This window comes from Giraffa tippelskirchi, chromosome 1, assembly GCF_054371585.1.
Source record: "Giraffa tippelskirchi isolate mGirTip1 chromosome 1, T2T-mGirTip1v1.2.pri, whole genome shotgun sequence".
Classification (NCBI taxonomy): Eukaryota; Metazoa; Chordata; class Mammalia; order Artiodactyla; family Giraffidae; genus Giraffa; species Giraffa tippelskirchi.
Genome location: NC_137275.1, coordinates 171,964,118 through 171,981,214, shown reverse-complemented (window position 1 = coordinate 171,981,214; position 17,097 = coordinate 171,964,118). Strand labels below are relative to the sequence as shown.

At 35.6% G+C, this 17,097-nt stretch overlaps 1 protein-coding gene across 13 annotated transcripts in view; it reads left to right on the top strand.

The window, feature by feature from the left end:
• GNAQ (G protein subunit alpha q) overlaps nucleotides 1-17,097 on the top strand; it is a 469,675-nt gene that overhangs the window by 386,736 nt on the left and 65,842 nt on the right. For all 13 annotated transcript variants that reach the window (XM_081506077.1, XM_081506056.1, XM_081506107.1 and 10 more), the window contains one exon: nucleotides 2,020-2,149. In XM_081506077.1, coding sequence (XP_081362203.1) covers nucleotides 2,020-2,149 — 130 coding nt within the window. The remainder of the gene's footprint in view (nucleotides 1-2,019; nucleotides 2,150-17,097) is intronic.

Genomic DNA, 17,097 nt, shown 5'->3' with positions numbered 1-17,097 from the left:
GTAATGTGTCCCTGAAAGAGGAAGTAGAAGAGGGTAACATTTCAGCAGAAGTAGTCTAATTTTTTTTAAGATGAGAGAAAAATAAGACTGCTTTCATTTACCCTCTTATTACACAATCGCTCAGATGTACTTTTAGTTAGAATACAAACCACATGGTGCATGGAGGAATGAAAGCATGTGAATATGTTTTTGGGTCTAGAAAGTTGAGTTACTTGTAAGAACCCATCCCATTTAAGGTAGCTACATAGAATACAGGGTTGTGAAGTGGGAGTTAATGTAACTTCTACAGTGTAACTCTTCCATGCTACTCTGATAAGCAGGTCCTCCATCACTGCCTGCAAAGCACTGTGTGTTTTATTCTAATCAGTCTTAGCACCTGTGGTGGCATCTGGCTGCCATACACTACTCTGTTAGACATATCTGTAAAGAAGGTGACACTTTGGAAATAATTTCTGAGCATCGTTTTTTTCATCAATAAAATGGTTACATTAGATGATCACTAAGGTTCCTTATAGCTTCAACATTCTGGATTAAGTTTTGAGTTCATAGCATTTAGAGATCTTTAATTTGAAACACCACATTTCCATCTGCTTCTAACCTTGTTAGAATATTTTCAGAAAACATGTAGCATTTCATGGAGATTTTCATCTCCTCTTTGCTTTATGATTAGTGAAATCTGAAACCATGTCACTATGCCATCTTGGGAGGTTGTTTCCTTCATTTTGTGCACTAGCTTTTAAAGGACATTTTTTGGTACTTCAGTAAAAGTAATGACAGAATAATAATTTCTTGCTACCCTCAAAAGCATCTTATAGAGCTTAGCATGACAGGATTTCAAGGAATGAGGATTTCATATAAATGAACATATTCACTCAATACCAGAGAAGAGCTAGCATTTTAATATTTATAAAGACCTAAGAATCTAGTTTTGATGTCTGTGATTCATAGGTCTCCCTGGATCCATTGTTTTGCCCCTCAGATATCTCTTTCATGAAAACTTTTCAAAACAATCACTGGAACATCCTTGATTTCTTAATTTAGGTTTGACGCTGAGAGCCAGGAAGACACCAAGAACAACCGCAGTTCTCAACAAACACTCTCAGAGCCCTGCTCTCAAACTTTTGTACCTAAAACTCTCATTTTCTGAAAATACTTATCTTGTAAACATTGTCCACATTTTAGTCAACAATTTGAAGAAACTGAGATTCAATATTAAGTTCTGCTAGATATTTTCATGTATACATTAGCATTCAAGTTAATTGATGTCGGTTCCTGAGCAATGAGTTAGCACAGAGTTGATGTGTAAAAAACAAATGCTTGAAATAATTCATATGGTGGCTTCTTACAGCATCTTAATTTTATACACATGACTTCTAGCAGTATAGCAAGTTGATTTGTGCATAAGGCTTATTGCACCATGTTATCGGCATGATTGTACAAATTATTGTCAACATTGGAAGAAAAGAACAGCCTCAAACGCTTGAAGATCAGTGGGGTTGTGTTTGCATTTACTTGAAGATTTACACACTCATGTTGAAATGCATGGCATCTTACACTTTTTAAATGCCTTTGCAGTCATTTCTAGCTTCCTTGAGAAATACATGAAGATCTTCATTCTCATTTTATAGGAAAAGAAACCGAAGACAGTATTTGCCATTAGAGCTGAACACAAATAAAACTCATTTTGTTTCTGACTCTTCGTGCTTGGTCAAATAAAACACCCTTTTTGCTTGGCTTGGCACAGGATTTCTTTCTTTTTTTTCTTTTTTTTTTTTACAAAGTCATAATTTTCATACATACCAGGTAATTTTTTAATAACTGCAATGATTTATTATGTGGAATGTCTTGACTTTGATATTGGGTAACAGAAAATTAGTAGATGGTCAATAAATATTAATTGAATTGACTTTGGTGACCATTCTCTTCGGAAAGTATATTTCTTAAGTTTATAAGTAAAGCTATATTTATATTGATGCTTTTCTTTATGTGCTATTAATATGAATATTATTAACCTTGCAGAATGGTCGATGTAGGGGGCCAGAGGTCAGAGAGAAGAAAATGGATACACTGCTTTGAAAACGTCACCTCTATCATGTTTCTAGTAGCACTTAGTGAATATGATCAAGTTCTCGTGGAGTCAGACAATGAGGTGAGTGCTCTGTGAACAGGCAATGGATTATCATTTTAATATCTGATACAAATAACTGATAGGGCTTGGGATAAACTGACTTCATTGCTTTCTTGACTACTGATTTGAGAATTTTTTAAATAACCCAAAATAAACCTGTTGTACCACTCAGAACAATAAGATGTTTGAGCAGGTCTGTGTGTTCAGGTCTAATTAGACCCTACTTGATATTTTTTACACTAGACAGAGGCTCTGCAGATGAAAATAACAAGGAAATCCCTAGGCTAATAATCACACTATTTTATAGCCTTCTTCCTACAGGGTGGAGCTAAGAGTGTTGGAGTGAGTCAGCCTGTTTTGTTTTGTTTTCATTTTGTTTGAATCATTGTTTGTGTGAGGGGTGGGTCCCAAAGAATACTCAAAATCCCTCTTGGCAAATGTGAGTGACTTTGCAGCTGGGCTCTAAATCAGTTTGTTCTGGAGCCAGGAAGTGTCCTGGTGATGTGGCCTCTCTGCTCTTTCAGAATTCTGGAGGCTATTGCATAACTTGATCTCTTCTAAGCACTAAGTGAATGAAAAAGCATCCTTGATATGCCTGTTTGGAAAGCTGATTCAGGGTTGTCATCTCCCTATTGCATGAAATTCTAACAAGTATAAATAAGGATTTTTAGGATGATAAAGGTGCCATCATGAGTCAGAGTTGATTGTGGAGACTAATTAAGGGGCATAGAAAGCTGTGACTTTGATCTGGAGTTCAGTGTGTGTATTGGGGAAATAGAGAAGACACCATTGTTTTCCTGCTCGAGGCAGAGTTTGCAGACTGGCATGCCAATAGCAGATGTTAAATATCATCCTAATAGGGTAGTAAATAAAGAGAAGGACGTGAGAAATCCCCAATAGCTGATTAAAATAAGGTCTGGCATATTAAAATGTACTTCTGATTTTGTAAAATTTTGGGGTACACAAAAATTCTGGCTTCTTGGTCCTTTTAAATATTTTATTTTTCTTCAGGTGTTAGTATTTCCATTAAAATACAGATCCAGTCCTCCTTAGCATTTCTTTTGTATATAGGATTGATAAAAAGTTGATGAACAAATATCCATATGGAGATAAGTTACCTATTTATACATTTCGAATGTTTCCTGGGTTACAAGTATATGGGCTTTTGAACCAAAGAAGTTCTTTTTTTTTTTTCATGTATATCTTGTTATTTAAGGGACTTCTTTTTAATAATGAGGTTTATCACCATTTGCTTCTGTAACACAAAGTACCTGAAAAGTATAAGATACATGAGAATTAATTATCACACTTTTGAGTTAAGCAGTTGCCATCAGAATTTTAGCTATGATATCTCAATATGTATTTTTATTTTTATATCTGTTTGTTATTCCATAATCTTTGGATATAATATTTTAAAGACATTATATATTTTGGAAGAATATGACAACATTTTTTATTTATTTGAATGTTGGATCAAGACAAAAGATATTTTGAGGGCTCATTCTACCATGTGCTGGGTACCAGGGTATCTAAAGAGATACAGAAATGGGGGAAAAAAATTGACACTGGCCTAAAGGACTTCGTAAAAAGAAGGATGCTTTTGTCAGTATAGCGAGTAGGAGAGGAGAAAGGCCTTAGTTATAAAGGTCATCATTTTTCTTCTTTAATTTGCTGTCCAGTGAAATAAAATTTGAAGGTGTTTTCAACTATACAGAAGATGTAAGAAGCATGCATAATTTAATTTCTTTTGTCACTATTTACATATAACTAGAGGGAAACAAATGTTACCAACACATATTTTATATAAGAGAAATGCATTATGTTTATAAAGAAATACATTTTGTGATTTAATGCTAATGAGTTTACCACTTCAAAACTTGCAACTCATCAGCTAATTCTAGCACGTAAATCCAGTTAAAGTTTCCACAGAATGAAAGTTTCCACAGTAACTTGCCATTCAATGTATAGGTACTCATGTACGTCTAAAAATATATCAGTTTCTTGATTCCTATGGTGATGTCTTATGCTGCAAATTAAGATAATAAATCTATTACTATTCATTAGGACTCCCTAATCACTTGTGCGTACTTTTTAAGCCTACCTTGTAATTTTATGGTGTTCTTTTCTCAAACATCAAGTCAAGTCTGATTGGTAGTACTGGAGATGGTCTTAAACATAATAAGAAAAAATAATACTGCTCATCAGTTTCCTCATCCATGTTATCCATAGTCATCACTGTTGGTAATTGGAAAACACTATCAAAAGTATTTTTAAATGTCAGGATGTAGTCCATTATTCTTTTTTATTTTCCAATTAGAATAATATATGAAAATGTCATTGCCTCTCTACTTTCTTATATCTTTAAGAAAACTCAGAATTATAGAATTCTACTTTCCCCATATTTTTAGGGTTTGGTGAGACAAAGCTGGAATAAACTCCTAAAACATTTTGTTCTTTTGAAATATGATGTTCATAACTCTAATCCAAAGCAGACTTTGTTGTACTTCCCTTGATATATATTCATGAGAAAAACGTAGGAATGGATACTGACAGTTGCCTTTTTATCTTGGGGAACTGTGGAAAATGCATTGCAGACCACTAGCAAAAGCAGTTAAAGGAAGTATTTTATTTTAGGTTATTGCTTTGGCTTTTAATATTTTAAAGCTTTATATATTAGTCCTCAGAATTTTTATGTAGATGTGCTTTTGTCTGTCTAGATTCTGTCTTCCAAGAGTTTGGGGAATGAATTTCTTTATTTTGGGAATGAATTTCTTTATTTTTTTTCTCCAAAGAAGGAAATATGTGGTCAAACAGTGGGTGAGCATAATCAGGATTGTAGACCTGTGTTGATTTCCATATTCCTTTTGCTGTCTTGGTTTCCCTGTGATAGCATACCAGCATGGAGACAGCTATTCTGCTGTAATCCTTTCACAAGCCCAGAAAACACAATAAAGCATTTGCATAACACATAGTTCAGGTCATCGGTGTGTATCCACATGCCATCTTTTAATCCTGTTTTTGTGGTTCTCTGTTATGTGAATATCTGAGCACTAACACATTTTCATTTCTCAGATACTGACTCAGGGACTGTCTTACAGACCAAGCTCTTTATAGAATCACAAAAACTCAGACTCTTTTTCTCCAACATTTCTTTTTTGAGTGTATGCTTCTCAGTTCAGTTCAGTCACTCAGTCGTGTCTGACTCTTTGCGACCCCATGGACCACAGCATGCCAGGCCGCCCTGTCCATCACCAATTCCCGGAGTTTCCCCAAACTCGTGTCCATCGAGTCGGTGATACCATCCAACTATCTCATCCTCTGTCGTCCCCTTCTCCTCCTGCCTTCAGTCTTTCCCAGCATCAGGGTCTTTTCAAATGAGTCAGCTTTTCGCATCAGATGGCCAAAGTATTAGAGTTTCAGCTTCAACATCAGTCCTTCCAGTGAACACCCGGGACTGATCTCCTTTAGGATGGACTGGTTGGACCTCCTTGCAGTCCAAGGGACTCTCAAGAGTCTTCTCCAGCACCACAGTTCAAAAGCATCAATTCTTTGGCAGTCAGCTTACTTTATAGTCCAACTCTCACATCCATACATAACTACTGGAAAAACCATAGCCTTGATTAGACAGGCTTTTGTTGACAAAGTAATGTCTCTGCTTTTTAATATGCTATCTAGGTTGGTCATAACTTTCCTTGAAGGAGTAAGCGTCTTTTAATTTCATGGCTGCAGTCACCATCAGCAGTGATTTTGGAGCCCCCAAAAATTAAGTCTGCCACTATTTCCACTGTTTCCCATCTATTTGCCATGAAGTGATAGGACCGGATGCCATGATCTTAGTTTTCTGAATGTTGAGCTTTAAGCCAACTTCTTCACTCTCCTCTTTCACTTTCATCAAGAGGCTTTTCTTCACTTTCTGCCATAAGGGTGGTGTCATCTGCATATCTGAGGTTATTGATATTTCTCCCAGCAATCTTGATTCCAGCTTGTGCTTCATCCAGCCCAGAGTTTCTCATGATGTATTCTGCATATAAGTTAAATAAGCAGGATGTGTATGCTTCTAAATTACATTAATCCTCTTGAAATGGTCACAACCAATTGGGTTTTAGTTTTATTAAAATATTGAGATAGTTCCCTGTATCCCAGGTCCTCCTTTGCACCAAGACGGATTCCCCAATATTGGTTCCCCTGAACGTTTATTCTTCAAATCTGATTCTTAGAGTTGCTCAATTGATTTAAAAAAAAAAAAAAAACTGTAAAAGGAGAGTGTAGACATTTGTAATACCTTAGCACTTAATGCCCGTTCAAAACTTGTTTAAACCATTACTCATTTGGATCTCACTGGCTGACCTCCTTTGCAGAGAAGATCAGGTTTGCTGAGAATGGAGAGATTAAGGGCATAGGCAAGATCATTCAAGGTCCCATTCCCCTGCCCTTCTAGACCAGCTTTCTTTCCCCTGCTTCACAGTGTCTTCCAGAAGTTAGGGACGAGCTCAGAGAAAAAGCAAGAGGAACTGTTAAAGGTACCCAAGAACACGGAGGTAGAATGAAAACACTGACTCTGCAAGGCATTGAAACCACTCTTTTCCATCTCTAAGCTCTTGTTATACTCATAGAAGATCAGCCAGAGATCCTTCACCAGTCGTTCACTTTCTTTATTGCTCTTGTGATTTTAAACTATCTTCAAACAGTCTAAAATGTGCATTTCCTTCAGATATTTTTCCAGTATGCAGTCTTTCAGTTCAGTTCAGTCACTCAGTTGTGTCCAACTCTGCAACCCCGTGAATCGCAGCTCGCCTGGCCTCCCTGTCCATCACCAACTCCCGGAGTCCACCAAAACTCATGTTCATTGAGTCGGTGATGCCATCCAACCATCTCATCCTCTGTCGTCCCCTTCTCCTCCTGCCCTCAATCTTTCCCAGCATCAGGGTCTTTTCAAATGAGTCAGCTCTTCACATCAGATGGCCAAAGTATTAGAGTCTCAGCCTCAGCATCAGTCCTTCCAATGAACACCCAGGACTGATCTCCTTTAGGATGGACTGGTTGGATCTCCTTGCAGTCCAAGGGAATCTGAAGAGTCTTCTCCAACACCACAGTTCAAAAGCATCAATTCTTCTGCTCTCAGCTTTCTTTATAGATTAAAAATTTCTTTATAAAATTTTTCATATTTATATGAAGTCTTTAAATGAAGCCATTTTGAAGTTATTCAACTGCAAGCAAAGCCTGAACATTTTCTTTGAAAGTGTGAAGCACATGCTTTGTTTTGCTCTAAAAACTCCAAGTGAAGTTTGGGAATTTTTCTCAGATAAAATTCAGCTCTGGGGGGAGGAAACTGACTAAAACTCGAGGAGAAGAAACCCAAACTCCAAAAGTAAGAGTTTAGGTTAAGATATTCAATCTTGGTGGGATTGGTTCTAGCCCTCCTTTATCCACTCTCAAATTATGAAGTCAGAAACTACATCTTGCTCCTCAGTCATTAGTATGCTTATCTCAGAGTCATGACCTGATTAATAGGAATATTGCTGAAAGATGTCCTACTTTTTTTAAAAAAAAAGATTTAACCCCTTTCCCATTTCCTCATTCTTTTGTTCACTTCCAGCTACTTGTTTCTTTTCTAAACTCCATCACACACCCTTTTCATTCCCTGGCATTTCTGTTTGCTCATTATTTTGCTTCTTCTTAATTTCTTTGTTCTCAATGCTTGAAGGAAGCCAGGAGGAAGTGTTCTGATCACCATTTATGAGTCTGAACCAGAGCCCTGCACTTGGTGCTGGTAAGGGTGTGGGGAAGTAGAATCACAGGGATACCTTTTGTGTAGATGTATATTGCAGATCTTTTAAAGACTTTACATGGAACCTGTATTAGTATAATCTCTGAAATAGTTTTTTTATTAATTATATGGAAAATATTGTAAAATACTGTATTTGGTATAATCTGATTTCTGTAATCACAACAAATTGCATATATATGTAAATATTATATAGAGAAGGTTATTAGCATCCACCCCTTCCCCTGAAAAAAGAAAGGAAATAGAAGATTTTCTACGAAGACCAAAGTGTAAACAGTGATTGTCACTGTTGCTAGGTGATAGCATTACAAATAAGTAAAATGATAATTTTTTTAAGTAAAATAAAGTAAGACATCAGATTGGAACTTTAGCTCTGCTGTCTGCCAACTTTGTTCATTTTTCTTTTGAATTATCTTTTTTTTTTTTTTTACTAATTTGTGGAAGTTGCTTATATTCTTGGATTTGAGCTTTTTGTTATGTGTATTTCAAACGTCTTATTCTACTTTGTAGCTTACCATTTATTCTCTTAATGATACCTTTTGATCAACAGAAGTTATAAACTTTAATATAATAAATATCTATTAGATTTTCCTTTATATTAATATTATATGCCTCTCTCTGTGTGTATATGTGTTTGTGTGTGTGTACATAATCACATACACACAGTAGGATAAAGTAAGTGACCTAAAAAATCTGGTTGAAAAGACAGTAAGGATTGGAGAATGAGATTAAGAATTGAAATAAAACCACACAATTAGGTACCTTTCCAGTGGTAGTCCATAGATTTAGTCAAGTGTCTCTTAGTAACCAATAAAAGGAAGTAATCATAGTCTGTTACAGTGTTCACTTTGTCTATTTAAAAAAAAAAAAGTTTCTCCTGGTACAGAGCCCTTCAAATGACTGTTCCAGCAACTTTGTACAGAGATGCTGCCAGAGGTAGTAAATTTGATCTGTGATAATACTCTTCGAGGAAACCAAATATCAGAATTCCTAAGGCCAGTTTATCTCAGTGTAAGTCAGTGTTGTAACATCAATGTTTGTGACAGGCCAGTAACATGAGGTCTAAATACACAGCTTGATGTAAGAATAAAACCAAGAATGGTCAGGAAAGTAGATTTTGTTTACTTTTGTTTTTATAAACTATTTCAGTGATACAGGAGACTGTAAAATTCTCCATGTGTGGTTTGTCTTTTCACTTTATCTTAGAGAAGAGTTTTAATCATAATGTGGTCAACTCACTCTTTGCTTTTATTGATCGTATTATTGTATTTTCTTCAGGTATTAATTTTATCCCATAGAATATGATGATTTATCCCATAGAATATGATGATTTATCCCATATTTTCTAGTAAAATTTAATAGATTTTTGCTTTTCCTAGGTTTTTTATACACCTCCAGTTGATTTTTGTATCTGATAGGAAGTAAAGATTTGATATACTCTTGCCATATTTCTGTTCAGTTGATCCAGTACCACTTATGGAATGATAAAATCCATCATCCATATCTACTGATGTTTTCTTACCTTTTTAATTATTGAAAGACATACATATATGTAAAGAAAAGTACACAAATAAAAAAAATGTACTGCCATATTGGTTTATCACAAAGCATCTGTGTGTCCAACACCCCTGTCAAGAAATAAACCATTGCTTTTTGCAAGACCACCACAGCCCTGCTAATGCCTCTTCCCCAGCAGGTAACCACTGTTCTGTCCTGTCTTCTTTGTTTTTCTCTTTAGTTTTAATGCTTTAATATGTATCACTGAACACTACAGTTTTTACTAGTGTTTAACTTTTATACAAAGGGAATCAAATAGTGTGCTTTTTGACCTTTATACAGATGGAATGCTATTTATATAAACTTTGATATCTGGCTTCTTTTGTTCAGTGTTATGTTTGTAACATATGTATATTTTATATAGTTCATTCATTTATCAATACATTGCCAAATAGTACTCTATTGCCTAAAAATAACACAAATTGTTTATCCATTCTACTAAGCATAGACTTCTTGTGTGTTTCCAATAGGGGAATATTACAAATCATGCTACTGTGAATACTCCTGTAAAAGTCTCTTCGTGCACCTTGGTTTACATTTCTGTTGTCTATCTACCTAGGAGTAGAATTGAAGGCACCTAGGGAATACATATCTTCAACTTAAGTAGATAAGGAAAAAGTATTTTCCAAAGTGAATGAACCAATTTACAGCCCCACCAGCCATGCCTGAAAGTTCCTGTCGCTTCCCATCTTTGCCAACCCGTGATGTTGTCATGTTAGCCCTTTTGGTGGCTGTAGACCTAAGCTGTAGTGCCTGCAGGGGCCTCTCTCATTGGACATACCCTCACTCCTAGTGCATAGCCTGTGAGATCCCTGAGGTTCACTAAGCCTCATCCCTTGAAGTCTCTTAGCTGCCATCTCCAGAATCAGCAAATAACTCCTTCGGAAAGTAGCCCCCAAACCTGGGATCATTCCTCCAAACTTGTCCCTCCCCAAATCCTGAACTGTATTTCTTCACTACTTAGAGCTCTCCAAAGACTTTAAGCAGATGTTTTTTGTTTTTGTTTTTGTCAGCTCTTTTGATAGTCCTCCTTCACACTGATATTAGTGACATAGGAGATGTGCATCAAGTTTTATTACAGGCCTGAGTCTTTCTCTGGGCTCTCTATTTGATCTATTTACTACTCCTGTGGCAATATAAAAGTTATAAAATCACTAGTTTATGTATCTAGAGCATCAAATCTACCTATCTCGTTGTTCTTCAGAATTTTCTTGGGTATTCTTGGTCCTTTAGTCTTTCACTTGAATTTTAAGATCAGCCTATCAAATTCCAAAACACAAATTTGATTGGGATTTTAATAACTGTATAGGGCTTCCCTGGTGGCTTAGAGGTTAAAGCGTCTGCCTGCAATGCGGGAGACTTGGATTCAATCCCTGGGTCGAGAAGATCCCCTGGAGAAGGAAATGGCAACCCATTCCAGTATTCTTGCCTGGAGAATCCCATGGATGGAGGAGCCTGGTGGGCTACAGTCCGTGGGATCACAAAGAGTGGGACACGACTGAGCGACTTCACTTTCACTTTCACTTAATAACTGTATAGGTAAATTTGAGGTTAGTTTCTCAACTTTATTAAGTATCACTATCCATAAATGTGACATTGTATAGCTCACCATTTATTGTTTAGAATGCTGCTTTTATCATTGAAGTGGTCAATTTTACAAATGTTCCATATGTGCTTGAAATTGTGATTTCATATTTTGGGGTACAAAGTTCTAACATATTATGTATGTTAAAACCATTCCATCTCCACTTTCCCAGGGTACTATTTTGACTTCTAACACTGTAGATTAATTTTGCCTATTTTGAACTTCATATAAATGAAAGTAAATTCTTTTGTGTTACCTTCTTGTGTTCAGAATAAGTTTATTAGATAAATCCATGTTGTGTGCAGCTGCAGTTTTTCATTTTGATTATATTATATTATTCAGTTGAATGAATATATCACAGTTTATCTTTCCATCCTATTTTTGATGGATATGTAAGTGGTTTTCTCTTTGGGACTGTTGCAAATAATGCTAATATGAATATTCTTCTCATATTTTTGTCTTATATATGCCTCATTGTCTCTTGGATAGAAGTAGAATTGATCATTCACAAGGAATGTGTATGTTCAACTGTACTAGATACTGCCTGTATTCATTTCCTAGGGCTGCTATAACAAATCACCATAGATTTGGTGGGTTACAACCAGAGACATTTACTAGCTCATAATTCTGGAGGTTAGAAGTCTGAAGTCAATGTACCAGCAGGCTAAAATCCCTCTGAAGGCTATAGGGGAGGATCCCTTCTTTTTCTCATCCTGTCTCTGCCTGTCTTCACATGGCCTTCTCTTCTGTGTCTCTGTCTTCTCTGCTGTCTTATAAGGACTCTTGTCATCAGATTTAGGGCCTAGTAGATAATCCAAAATGATCTCAAGATCCTTAACTTCATTATAAGTTACAGACTCTTTTTCCAAATCAGGTTGCCTTCACAGGTTCTAAGGGATACAACATGGATGTACCTTTTGAGGGGGTCACCATTCAACCCACTTACGCTACCAGTTTGAACTTTGAAAACACTTTACACTTCTACCAGCAGTATATGTGTGTTCCAGTTGATCAGTATCCTTGCCAGCATAGATATTGTCAACTTTTTAACTTTAGTCATTATATTAGCTGTGTAGTAGCATCTCTTTGTGGTGTCAGCTTGCATTCCCCTGATTATAATGAGTTTGAGTTCTTTGTATATTTCTTTACCATTGTATGTTCTCATTTTGAAGAGCCTATTCACTTCTATTGCCAGTTTTATATTGATCTGCCTCTTTGGAAAAACATTAACATAGAGTTCCTTTTATATTCTTTTTTTCTTTTTATATTCTTGATACGGGTTCTTTGTAAGTTATCTGTATTGCAAGTAACTTCTGCTACTCACTGACTTGCTTTTTTATGTCCTTAAATATTGTGTTTTAGTGTGGTTCATTCTATTGGTCTTTTAAATTTTTCCTTTACATATCCTCCATAAGGAATCTTTCCTACCAATTGTAGTGCATAGCATGTATATTTTGGAAATGGACTTCTTAACATGACATTTGCTATATTTTTTTTGTTTTTTGATTGCTACCTGTACAGTTCCACCTTTATTTTTTTGATTCTATGTTGTTGTTCATTCACTTATTCATGTCCTACTCTGGGACCCCATGGACTGCAGTACCCCAGGCTTCCCCATCCTTCCCTTCATCTCCCAGAGTTTGTTCAAACTCATGTCCATTGAGTTGGTGATACCATCCAACTGTCACCTTCTTCTCCTGCCCTCAGTATTTCCCAACATCAGGGTCTTTTCCAGTGAGTCAGCTCTTTGCACCAGGTGGCCAAAGTAATGGAGCTGCAGCTTCAGCATCACTCCTTCCAATGAATATTCAGGGTTGATTTCCTTCAGGATTGACTGGTTTGATCCCCTTGCTGTCCAAGGGAACTCTCAAGAGTCTTCTCCAGCACCACAGTTTGAAAACATCAGTTCTTCAGTGTTCAGCCTTCTTCATGGTCCAACTCTCAAATCCATATATGACTATTGAAAAAACCATAACTTTGACTATATAGACCTTTTGTTAATTCTGCATTCATTTAAAAATTAAATGCTAACATTAACACCAGCATTTTAATGTTATAAGTAACCACTCGCTTGTGATTTTTCTTTGATATTAAAATAATTTGCATAGCAACTACCCATTTATGTAACTTGGGAACACTGAAGAAAATTTAAATAATTTAATATAAATTAAACTTCTATTTTAAGATATATATATTTCTTTTTTTATTTTAAGATATATATATTTCTTTTAGGTAAATGAAAATATATGTGTAAAGTAAAAATTACATGTACTGTAGGGTAATTTGATATATAATACACAATCTTGTGTTATTAAAAATATATTTTATATAGCTTGCTTGACTCATAAAAGTATACAGAAATGAATCCCTGAAAAGAAGGAGAAAAAAAGAGAAAAAAGTGCCCTCTCACTTTGGGGGTGAAAAAATAAAGCCATCTGAAAAATAATACATATGTTCCCCTCCCCCAACTTAGTTTTTTTTTCCCCCTGATATCCCACTTTGGTTATAAACTTGTCTGTTTTTTAAATTCCACACTTTTATGTTTTGAGACTTCGTTATTATGTACATTATAAGTTTGAAATTTTTATTTTTCCTGTTGATTTATCCTTTTTGTCATCAAGAAGATGACAGAAATGCTCTTTGCTGAAATAAAGCAGTTGCGCAAGAGCAAACCAGAAGTACTAGTGTCCCTTCTTTCAGTCTAGGTGAGTCCACCAAAGACGCTCAGTTTTATTTTTTATAAGAGGTGGGGACTGAGCAGTAGGAAGCCAGTTGGTGGCAGCAACGGGGTGAGGGCAGCAATGGGCAGACTGTACACACGTGAGAGAGATTTGTTAAACTGGTGGCTCACTTGGGAGGGAAAGAGGATGTCACAAGCAGAGTCCAGCCATATAGGAAGTAGAAAAGATTAAGGGGCTTCCCTCGTGGCTCAGATGGTAAAGAATCTGCCTACAATGCAGGAGACCTGGGTTTGATCCCTGGGTCGGGAAGATCCCCTGGAGAAGGGAATGGCTACCACGCCAGCATTCCTGCCCCGGAGAATTCCACATACAGAGGAGCCTGGCAGGCTACAGTCCATGGGATCACCAAGAGTTGAATAGGACTGAGCCATTAAACTGATTAAACATCCTATTAAAATTTAATTTATAAAACGTCAAATTTTCTCTTTTAAAGTATACACATCAGTGGATTTTAGTATTTTAACTGAATTGGACAAAATCACTCTTATATAATTATTTTTTATATATAAAGACACTGGAGTTTCTTTGAGAGCAGCTTTAGGTCCACAGAAAAATTGAGGAAAAAGTACAGCTATTTTCCCCACTCCTGAGTAGCTTTCCCCATTATCTTCATCCTCTAGCAAGGAGTTGGTTACATGGTACATTTGTTATAATCAGTGAACCTACAGTGAAACTTGATTATCACTCAAAGTCCATAGTTTACTTCAGGATTCACTCTTTCTGTTGTATAGCCTATGGATTTTGAAAAATATATTGATACAGTGACATGTATTCACCATTGTGGTGTCCTACAGAACAGTTTTACTAGTCTCAAAACCCTCTATGCTCTGCCTCTTCATCCTTCCTCACTCCCTCCCTCCTGCTCTCCAGCAGCTACTGTTCTTTTCACTGTCTTCAGTAACTGTCATGTAGTTGGAATTATACAGTATGTAGACTTATCATATTGGCTCCTATTACTTAGTAAAATGCATTTACGTTTCCTCCATGTCTTTTTATGGCTTCTTTTTAGTACTGAATACTATTCCATTTTCTGGATGTACTGTAGTGTATTAATCTATTCACCTGCAAAAGGACATCTTAGTTGCTTCCAAGTTTTGGCAATTACGAATAAGGCTGCTATCAATATCCATGTCCAGGTTTTTGTGTGAACCTAAGTTATGATCTCCTTTGGGTAAATACTGATGAGTGCAGTTTACTGGATCATATGATAAGAGTATGTTGTTTTGTTAAAAAAAAGAAGCTACCAAACTGTCTTCCAAAATTGCAGTACCATTTTGCATCTCCAGTAGCATTTTATGAAAACTGTTGCTCCATATCCTCGCCAACATTGGATGTTGGCAGTGTTCCAGATTTGGGCCATTTTACTGAGTATGTAGAGATATTTCTTTAGTTCACATTTCCAAACAGCATATGATATGGAGCATCTTTTCATAAGCTTACTTGTCATCTATGTATCTTTGGTGAGTTGTTTGTTTAGATATTTGCCCCATTGTTTTTTTCTGGTTGTTAGTTTTCTTACTATTGAATTTTAAGAATTCTTTGTATATTTTGGATAACCATCTTTATCCATTACATCTTTTGCAAATATTTTCTCCCAGTCTGTAGTTTTTCTTATTCTTTTTACATTGTTTTTTGCTGAGTAGTCTTTAATCTTAATGTAGTCTATAGTTTCTCAGTTATTTCTTTCATAAATTGTGCTTTGGTGTTATAGCTTAAAACATCATTGCAAAACCAAAGTCATCTAGATTTTATCCTGTGTTTTCATAGTTTTGCATTTTACTTTCAGGTTTATGATCAATATTTTAGTTAATTTTTGTGAAAGATCTGTGTTTATAGAGTCCTTTTTTTTTAATGAATGGATGTCCAGTCGTTCCAGCAACATTTGTTATAAAGACAATCTTTTCTCCATTTTATTGCCTTTGTTCTTTTGTCAAAGATCAGTTGACTATAATTATGTGGGTCTGTTTTGGGGTTTTCTGTTTGTCTGTTCTTTCACCAGTACTATCTTGATTATGACAGCTTTATACTAAGTCTTGAAGTCAGATAGTGTCAGTCCTCCAACTTTATTCTTCTTCAATATTGTGTTGTCTATTCTGGGACTTTTACTAATCCATATAAACCTGGAATCAGTTTGTTGATATCTGTAAAGTAACTAGCTGTGATTTTGATTGGAATTTTGTTGAATCTGTAGATCAGTGAGGAAAAGCTGATATATCTTGGTGTTACTGAGTCTTCCTATCTGGGAACATGAAATAGCTCTCCATTTATTTAGTTCTTTGATTTTTTTCATCAAAATTTGTAGTTCTTTTCATTTAGATCTTGTACATATTTTGTTAGATTTACACCTATGTATTTCATTTTTTTCTGCTAATGTAAATGATACTGAAAAATTATCATGTCATTTATGACAAACAAAACCTTTACTTCTTCCCAAATTATATACCTTTATTTCCTTGTCTTGTCTTACTGCATTAAGTTGGCCTTCCATTACAGTGTTGAAAAGTATTGGTGAGAGAGGACATTCTTGCTTTGTTTCTGGTCTGAGCCAGAAAGCTTCTAGTTTCTCATCATTAAGAATGAGGTTAGCTGTAGGACTTTTTTAAATGTTCTCTATCAAGTCGAAGAAGTTCTGTTTTATTTCCAGTTTGGCTGAGAATTTTTATCATGAATGGGTGTTGGATATTGTCAAATGCTTTTTCTGCATCAATTAATAGGATCGTGTGATTTTTCTTTTTTAGCCCATTGATGTGATGAATTTCATTAATTGATTTTAAGGTATCAAACTATCCTTTCCTACATGGATAAATCCCATTGGACATGGTGTGTACAATTTTTTCATACATTGTTGCATTTGATTTGTTAATGTTTGTTGAGGATATTTGCATCTTAAGTTCATGAGAGGTACTGGTCTGTAGTTTTCTTTTAATGTCTTTGCTTTTGATATTTGGGTAATGCGGTTTCATGGAATAAGTTAGAAAGTATTCCTTCTGCTTCTGTCTTCTGGAAGAGATTACAGATAACTGGCATAACTTCTCCCTTAAATATTTGATAAAATTCACTAATGAAGCCATCTGGGCTTTTTGTTTTCTGGTTTGGAAGGTTATTAACTGTTGATTCAGTTTCTTTACTGGATATTTAGATTGTGTATTTCTTCTTGCATAAGTTTTGGCAGATTGTCTCTTTCAACAAATTGATCTATTTCATGAAGATTATCAAATTTTGGGAAATTATAATATTCTTTTATTATCCTTTTAATGTTCTTGAGATCTGTAATAGTGTCCCTTCTTTCATTTATGATATC